The 9347-nt window shown below is 37.6% G+C and overlaps 3 protein-coding genes across 3 annotated transcripts; all 3 read left to right on the top strand.

The window, feature by feature from the left end:
* Positions 1 to 737: 737 nt before the first annotated feature.
* On the top strand, positions 738 to 2871 carry CBG20107 (the record flags this gene model as incomplete). Its single annotated transcript, XM_045235259.1, has 4 exons — positions 738 to 812; positions 859 to 1612; positions 1737 to 2137; positions 2800 to 2871. 4 exons carry the CDS (start codon positions 738 to 740, stop codon positions 2869 to 2871), a joined length of 1302 nt encoding a protein of 433 aa, XP_045096956.1.
* Positions 2872 to 4399: 1528 nt separating this feature from the next.
* On the top strand, positions 4400 to 7463 carry Cbr-tni-4 (the record flags this gene model as incomplete). Its single annotated transcript, XM_002633953.2, has 4 exons — positions 4400 to 4423; positions 5456 to 5696; positions 6134 to 6278; positions 7289 to 7463. The coding sequence occupies 4 exons, from the start codon at positions 4400 to 4402 to the stop codon at positions 7461 to 7463; spliced, it is 585 nt and encodes a 194-aa protein (XP_002633999.2).
* A 555-nt stretch (positions 7464 to 8018) lies between these two features.
* On the top strand, positions 8019 to 8387 carry CBG20105 (the record flags this gene model as incomplete). The annotated part of the gene is made up of 1 exon (XM_002633952.1): positions 8019 to 8387. A coding segment is annotated over one exon (369 nt), but the record flags the coding sequence as incomplete, so codon positions are not given.
* Positions 8388 to 9347: the final 960 nt, after the last annotated feature.

Here is a 9347-nt window from a genome sequence, read left to right on the forward strand (position 1 = left end):
AAAGAAACGCAGATCAAAGCAATAGAATCTTGATCAAACGTTTTCCCAAAAACAAAACACTGAAACTGTAAAATAATTTTCAGTTAGCACTATTATTCCGGTACAAAACAAAACTGTGGAAGAGAATCCTCGATGGCCACGACTAAACCAAAATTACACTTCTCCCGAATCCAGAATTTTTCCGGCATAAAATTTTCCAGATGCTCTCTTGCAAATGAATATACCCAAGAATTATGTCTGTAAATTTTTTTTCGGTTTTACCATACTTGTGAAATTTCGGCCCGGCCCGGTTCGGCCCGGCGGCCCGAGAGAAAATTTTCAGGGCCCGGCCCGGACCGGCGGCCCGGCAGAAAAAAAACACAATTTTTGAAAAATGAATTTAAACAGCCGCCATTTTTGTCAAAGCGATAAACAACGCGAATGCGGAATTTCGGAGCATCGTATTTAAAACATTTTTTTTTTGATTTTCTTGTGTTTTTTCAATGTTTTTCGCATTTTCTTCCAGTTTTCTCGATTGTTTGCTCTATTTTGTCATCAAATTAATTAAAACTGATAATTGTAGAAACTTCCACGCCTCGAGCGCATCGTCTCTCCCTCAAAAAACTTGGATAAACTTTGTGAAAAGCGCACGTCATTGGCCCATCCTCCATACACAAAAATTGTTTTGAATTCTCGAAAAAAGTCAGTCCCACACCTCGAGCGCATCTTCATAGCCATTATTCTTCCGAACAATCGAAATGAACCGTAAGAAGACGGAAGCCGATCGAAAGCTTCTGAAGCTCCTGGAAAGTGATGGAGATGAAGCCGTTTTGGTGAGCTTTTCGTGAAATATTGTTCCAAACCAACTAATGTTTCTAGGGAGAAGAGTTCAAATCTGAATTAGTCAAGCAGATTATGATCAAATCAGTGGAGAGTGACGAATACTGTGCCTCAGGAAGAGCGTTGTGTACCCAATGCAAAACTTTGTTGTCCGCAACAGACGGTGGTCACGTTTTTCGGCATTTGGATCGATGCACTAGTAAAAGAGCTGCCAGCGAACCCATTCCGGAAAAAAGTGATGAATCGCTCCGATCAGTTGAACCGTTGGCTAAGCAACGAAAATTGACAGGTACAAGAAACAAAAGATACATATTTTCAAACATTGGTTCAGATTTTTCGAAGCGACAGTTCACAAAAGAGCAAACATCGAAAATTACTCGCGCACTTGCCAAGCATGCGTTGAGAACGGGAAAATCTTTCAATTACATGGGCGGAGATTGTATGAGAGATCTTGTTATTGATGTAGCGAACGCCACTGGCAGTGGAATATTCGGAAAGGAAGCCAAAGCTCAAATCCCTCATCGCCAAACGATCCAAACACATACATTGAAATTTTCCGATGAACTTATCAAACGAGCTTTTGGTGAACTAAAGCCGTACGCTGGAAAACAACGAGTTAATTTGATCGTTGATCATGGAAAAATTGTTTCGAACTACCTATCCATGTTTGCTTCGTACATCGACGACACATTCAAGCTAAGACTGTTGCCTATCGGATTTATTCCTAGTGCAGATAGTAAAACCGGAGCAGACACTGCCGATGCAATTATCGATCGATTCAATCAGTTGGCTGGTCGGAAGAAGAAGCGAGGGCTTGTTCCATTACTGCCGACGGTGCATTAGCAAATTTAGGTACACATTTTTCGTCTTGTAAGTTCATTCCTTTCTTGTTCTTTAGTGAACCAAAAAACCTTCAGATATTCGATGCGTGAGCCACTCCATCCATCTTCTGGGTGAAAAAGTCGTTGACCCGTTGGAAAAACATGCGAAGACGTTGGACCCGGAAATTATGAAACTGCTTCCGATCGCAAGAGAATGTCTCGACAATGCCCAAAACGTCTCTTCGGCCATTAGAAACAACTTCCAAGCGTGTTCGGAGATGTCACGTCTACCCACACTGCCAAACGATACTCGCTGGCTGAATGGACTCAAATGTCTTGTGGATGTTACAGAACTGAGCAAAGAAATTCTTGATTTAGTGTCGAAATTGTCTCTGAAAGGCAGAACATCAATGTATTGGCTTAACGATCATCCTGAACACGTCAATGCAGTTCTCCACATCTTGAAACCACTTCTGACCTACTCAATCGATTTTCAAGTAAGAACTGAAAAGGTGATTTTTCGCTCCCATCTAATTAAAACTAATTCGCTTGCAGATATCTCGACGAAAGTTTCAACGTGAAAAGTAGCGAGAAGATCGAAGAATATTGGAGCCGTAAACGTCTCGATTATCCGGCCTTATATACAGTTGCAACAAAAGTGCTGTCAATCGTGCCTAGTGAGTCGGTTTGTGAGACAACCTTCTCGACAGCTGCATTTCTTTTGGACAAACGTCGAACACGTTTACGCACTGAAACCGTTGAAAAGATCGTTGTCGGTAGTCAAATCGCTTCGAAAAATCCCGATTGGGTTGATGATTTGAAAACTAATTGAATTTTCAACCTTACTTTACTTGTTATGTTTTCTTTTTGTTATATTTGAAAATTGTTATGATATCATGCTGTTTTTGTTTTTGAAAATGAATTTATTGATTTTTAGAATGTATTGAAAAATAACTCGAAGAAAAAAACACTGAATACCTTTTTTCGAAACAATGATTCAACTTTTCGCTCAAGATTTTCAAGTTCGCGGTAAACTTCCGGGCCGACGGGGCCGACCGGGCCTCCGGGCCGGGCCGGGCCGGTGAAATTTGTTTGTGGGTCCGGCCCGGCCCTTCACAAGTATGGGTTTTTCATTACCCATTCTATGACATCTGTCCAGCCAATATTGATCCCACTCCGTCTCGACGTACCTTCTTGTCACATCATTCTCACTATCAGTCAGTTCTTTTAACCCAAGTCACCTTTCTTCTTTTCTTTCCCATCCCAAGACCCAAACCATGATAAGTACTTTTCCACCCCCGCGCCAACCATCATTCCTTTCCTTCTTTGTTTCTTCAAATCTCTTCGTCTCTCTCTCTCTCTCTTTTTGTGCCGTCCGTCAGATATATATATTGAGAAAATAATGATCACAGAGCAACGAGAGAAAACGAAAAAAGAGCCGGATTCCTACAGTAGTAGTCAAACAAAAGCGACGATTATCTTTCCTCTGATTATTTGCGGCGAGGGTTATCACTACTTGAGTAACTTCTAGGTAGTAATCATTGGTTGAAACTTTTTTTGGATCTGGAAAAAATTTCTGATTCAGAAACAACAGAAATAGGGCTCTATAGAGCTTATAATCAGTTTTTTCGTCGATCAAGTTTTTTCCGATAGACCACCCAATTTGAGCCACTATACCTCATTTTATTTGAAAGATTTCAAAAATGTGTCTACTGACAAAACGTTTATCATGACAACATCAACATTTTTATAGTTTGCGAATTTCGGATATCTTTAACAAAAGTTGAGATAATTGAGCATAAAGTTGACGGGCAGTGTGCAACTCCTTACGGTAGACATGAGTTTATTAAAACCTTTAAAAAGTAAATGGTAATTCAAAATTTCATACTGTAGGTCGCTTCAACTAATTTATCAGGTTTTAGAAAATTACAGCGAAAAGTAAATTACAGTATTTGTTCTGATAGAAGCTCACCCAAATTTGAGCTCAAATGTCTCGATTCCCATAAGAGGTATTAAAATTTTTCAATTGATAAAATGTTGGTGACATTTACATTGAGATGAATGATTTATTAGTTGACCAATTTTTGTTATCTTTCATAGTAGTAGTAGAGATAATTGAGCTCAAAGCTGACGGCTTGGGTAGGTTTCTTTTAGGTAAGCAATTTTCAGTTTTTGGAAGAATCGTAAAAGAATATTCAGCTCGAATTTCGACCAAATTTGTCAAAATCCCTTAGAACCGAGTTCTCGAAACTTCCAAAGTTCCCAACCATCTCTCCTCCTGCAACTTTTCCCCCCGAAACCCGTGGATATTCTCAAGCACTCCCTCGCTCCCTCCTATTCCGTGAATTGTCTGCGTCTCCCCTCACCCCATACTCTCTCACTGATACTGTAGTTGAAGAGTAGGAGGAAGAGAGGGCTCCCGGGGATCTCTTGGCGGGAGCTCCTTTCGCAAATATCTGCGTGTCTTCGATCGCTATACTCTCTCATTTCTACCACAAAGACACACTTACGGGGCTCCCGAAGGCAATTCACTTTTGTCAGGGGAGAAAAGAAAATCCAAAAAATCCCCCACCACCAGCTCTCTTGGCAATTTTTACAACCCCATTTCTCTTTTCTTTGCCTTCTTTTCAAAGTTTTACTGTTTCGAATTTGTTACTTTTTCGTTTACTGTATTCTCGATTTTTATTGGTCCTACGTTCAAACGATCTCATTTTCCTAAAAAAATTAACCTAAATTTTGTCATTTTTCAGTTATTAAACATGAGCGACGTTGATGCTGATGAGGTGAGTCTGAATGATTTTGCATTTACATTTTTTCTTTCATCAGAAGTCAATTAACACTACTGAAAAATTTTATAGAAATTTCAAAACTTACTGAAACTGAAAAGTTATTAGAAATTTGTGAATTCGAAAAAAAACACTGATAAGTTTTCTTGTTTTAAAAATTTCTAGTTTTTCAAAAGAATTACAGCCATATCCACCACATATGGACGCAGAAGTGAGTAGTGTTGATTTTGAGTTTTTTGAGTTCATTTTCAGTTTTCTTCTGTTGAGAAATTTCAAGATTTCGGTACCTACAGTAATCCAAACGGTTCTAGGAAGCAAGCCCAAAAGAAATGACATACTTTGAGTTACCAAACAGAATTTTAGAATTAAAAGCGCTTCAATACAGGAACAAAGCTAATATATCACCGCTTAGATAATACCACACAGAAACAGAGCCTGGATTTTTTTTTGAACACCTATTTTTTCGAAAAAATTCGTTTTTCGATTTGACTGATAACAAAAGGGATCCTCAATTAAAAAATGTAAAATTGGCCAATGCCCAAACAAAATCTTATAATCCAAGTACTGATAAATTTAAAATGGATTTGTAACATCGAATTTTCGAGACACAAAATCTTGAAAACTGATATTTTTCCGCCATTACACAGATAGTAAAAATGGGTATGAACAAGGAGACAGCATGAAACTGAGAAAATTGTTTTTCACACTTCCCTAATTTTTGGTTTATTAAGTTTGCTTCAGTTTCAGTTATTCTATAAGTTCAAAACCCATTCAAATATTTCAATTAGTCTTGTACAGTAAATTCTTTGATAGAATGCCACCCGTTTTCATGCACACTTTGAGCTCAGTTTTCTCAATTTCTGTGAATGATATCAACGATTTGTAAACTGATAAAAAATTGTTGATACAATGAAAAGCATTTTATCCGTCTATAGATGTTTGATATCTCTTACAGGAACTGAGGTGATTAACATGGGCTCAAAGGACAAGTACGGTAATTCCGGATTATCCTAAATTCCAAAATTCCAGGCGCGCAAAATGGCGGAGCGCGAGCGCAAGAAGGAAGAGGTGCGTAAGCGTCTCGAAGAGGCTTCCAGAATGAAAAAGGCCAAGAAGGGATTCTTGACGCCAGAGAGAAAGAAGAAGCTTCGTAAGCTTTTGATGATGAAGGCCGCCGAGGATTTGAAGCAACAACAGATGCTCAAGGAGCAAGAGAGACAGCGTATCCTTCAGGAGAGAATCATTCCATTGCCAGATTTGGATAATGAGGGTGAGCGAGTCAGAGAGGGTATATGAAATGTTTTTATAATATTGAGTACCTTAAGTGTGAGAGAAACTGTTTACTCTATTTCATCCGGATTTATGAAACGACGTAAATTGTTTCCAAAAACTACCTAATTTTCGTTTCACATAAAACCGCTCGAATTTATTATTTGTTTCTTTGCACTTTCTCATCAAAGCCATCTTTGAAAGAATACAGTTTTGAAACGCTACGTTAATGTTTATTGTTTCTGCAATGTCTAAAAGTTCTTAAACACATATCAGTTTCACTCCTTTGTCTCTCCTTGGTATTCCTCGAAACCCTTGTTCTATCAACCCAATCTCCAAAGAACCAAAGTTTTCTGTTTCACTTGTATCATTCAACCAGACTATGAACATCTAAATTTAATACGTTTTTACTTCCTTCCACATTTGAAAATCTTTCAGATGACCTCGAAGCCGTCTACGAAGAGATCCGCGAGAGACTCATCGAGCTTGAATCCGAGAACTACGACGTCAGCTACATCGTTCGTCAGAAGGATTTCGAGATCAATGAGTTGACAATTGCTGTCAACGATCTTCGCGGAAAATTGTGAGTGTTTTTTTTGGGAATACGAAAAAATTGTTATATAGAAAATACATTCGAATAACCCCGACAGAACATCGCTCTTCGCTTACAGTTAGTGTAACCGAAAATTTTTTCGGATGACATGTTTTTCAGCTCGGGAGAGGACATCATTATTTTGATTCTATTCATTTCTGAGAGAGATGGCAAAAGATGTTAACGGATAAAACGCTTGTGAGATTATGACAATCAGTTAACCATTTTTTATATCTCTCACAGGATCCAAGAAAAATATTAGGTAGTTCCAAGTTGACAGACAGCGTGTAACTCAAAAAATTATAACAGTCAAATCAGTCGATCAATGAGGTTAGCTGTTGAAATGTTTAGAATGAAACTGTGATTTTTCAAATAATTTACAACAAAAAAACAAAAATCATTTTTTATAGAAATCTTTAGTAAATTAGATGAGAAAAAAGATTATAAAAAAGATTCAGAAGAATTGAAGAATTGTCGAAGAAGTTCAAAAGTTGGTTATGACCAAATAAGACATTTGTATGATCAATTTGTTGCTTTTTCAATGACAATTACAGAATTTAATTTTTCGTCCGCCTCCATCACTGACCAAGGTTCCGAAAATTCAACATTCTTTGTAATAACAGAGAAGTCTGGTTTAAAAAACAGTAGACAATTACTTAGCGTATTTAAATAATACTTTATTCGGTTTACTTTGAGCTCAAAACAGAAAAAAACAAAAGATTTCCAATCAGACCATGCTTTTCTAGACTTTTGATTTTTTCCTCAGTTTCAAAATTAAAACTTAATGTGATTGATTTATTGGATTGTCACTTCAAATCGTTTCAAAATTAAAGTTTCAATTCTGATTTTCTAGACTGACTCAAACAGAGAGTTAATCCATAAGTATCGCGAATTTTCGAGTTCTTGGAAATTTAGAAAATTCAAAACTAGAATCGAAAATTTGAGTTCCCTAAACTTCTACAAATTCTATCAAAAATTTAAAATCCTTCTTTTGTTTTCAGCGTCAAGCCAACCCTGAAGAAGGTGTCCAAGACCGAAGGAAAATTCGACAAATTGAAGAAAAAGGAGGCGACAAAGGTGGATTTCCGTGCTCAACTCAAAGTGGTCGACAAGAACGAATTCGCATTGGACGAGGAAGACACCGAGAAGAAGGAGAAGGCCGCGTGGGCAAAGTAAACTGCCTCTGGATTGATATACAACTTTTGTCTTTTTTTCAATAACTTTCAAAATTACTTTCTTCTCTCTTGTTCTGTACGTCTCTTCGGCCTGTCTTTTTTCTGGCGATGAAAAATAAATCTGAAAATTTTTGTTCCAATTAGATTTTAGATGATGATAAAACTCTTTTCATATTAAAACATCACAGGTGGTTTTAATAGAAGAACTTAGAAGACAGTGGGAGAAAAACTTAGATTTTTCCTTAACCTGAAATAATTTTTCGGTTAAAATCTCAAAAGTTTTGTTTTTGTAATGTACTATTTTTTGTAATGTACAAAGCTTCGAACTCCAAATGTACTTAATTAATCAAGTACATAGTTCAATATTCAGAAAACGAACTTAATTTTAATGTCATAAGCCAATTTTTTTTTCTGGAAACACCAAATTTAAAAAAAAACCACATATTTATCAGTCTCTCTGTATTCGTCAAACATTTTTGATTCCTTCTTGACAATCACAAATAATACACAACAAACATTTCAATATTCAAAAAATTTATTTAAACATATTTTAAAAACGGTGAGATCAATCTCTTTAGTTCTTTCTTATTCCGGGTCACCCGGACCCAGTTCACCCGGATCCAGGTCACCCGAATTCAGGTCACCCGAATTCAGGTCACCCGAATTCAGGTCAACCGGATCCAGGTCATCCGAATTCAGGTCACCCGGATCCAGGTCACCCGGATTCAGGTCACCCAGATCTAGGACACCCGGATCCAAGAGCCAGGACACCCGTATCCAGGACACTCGGATCCAGGACCCAGGTCGCCGGGATCCAGGTCACCCGGATCCAGGACACCCAGATCCAGGACCCAGGTCACCCGGACCCAGGTCGGATCCTTCCTCCAGGCTCCCCTTTCCGGAGCCTAGAGAAAGCAAGAACTGATTCTTACCTCCACTTCCTTTTTCATTTATAGTACGCTCCCTAAGGTCAATGGATCGTGAATTTCTGAATCAATTCACGTAGTTTTTTTGTCTAGAATTAATTTTTTTTTTGCGAAATTTTTGCTCCAAAAGCTCCAAAATTAACAGTCAAGAAAAATGGATTTTAGGTTTTTGAAATTCGAAAGCTGGTTTTGAATCAATAGAACGATTTTTCAAGGGAGTTACTTGAGGGAGCAGTTTTAACTTTTTTTGAAATTTTGGGAGCAGATAGAAGAGCTTATGAAGATTCCAAATCTGTTAAAAAAATCAGCAAAATGCTCACGTGAGCTGAGTTATGACCTAGAAAAGTTTCCCTATGATTAAGCAATTTCTCGTGAAATTTTTCTCACGGAATAGTGTATTTCTTTTAAAACAATAGATTTCAATCAGCAGTGTGGTAAAGTGGTAAAATGGCAAGTTCAGAGGAGGAAGGTTGTAGGTTCGATTCTCCCGATCCCAAAAATTTTGAAAATTTTTTTTTGTTTTATTTTAAGCCATAACTGGCTCTGGAATAAAATTTAGGCAATCTAAACATGTTTTTCGGGAGTTTCTCGTTAATGAATAGGCATTTTCCAGAATAAAATTTCCAGAACAAATTTTCCAAGATCCAAACGATCCACAACCATGAACGCCATCTACACTGCCGTCCTCGTCGCATTGACTCTTGCCTACTTCCACCGTCGCCTGGATCGGACTCTCCATGGAGTGCCAACGCCAACGAGGGCCTTTTCTGAAGTGATGAGCCGACAAGGACGTCGCCGTTTGATTCAAACTCTTTCAATGCAAATAAAAACTGAATTTTTTTTGACAAAAAAAAAAATAAAAACAGACATTTAATTTTTGAAGAAATTCACAAATATGCTCATGGGTTCATCGAAGATTTTTCAAATTTTTTTTTCAATTTTTTTTGTTTTGTTTTATT

Source organism: Caenorhabditis briggsae (genome assembly GCF_000004555.2).
Source record: "Caenorhabditis briggsae complete genome, chrIV, whole genome shotgun sequence".
Taxonomy (NCBI): Eukaryota; Metazoa; Nematoda; class Chromadorea; order Rhabditida; family Rhabditidae; genus Caenorhabditis; species Caenorhabditis briggsae.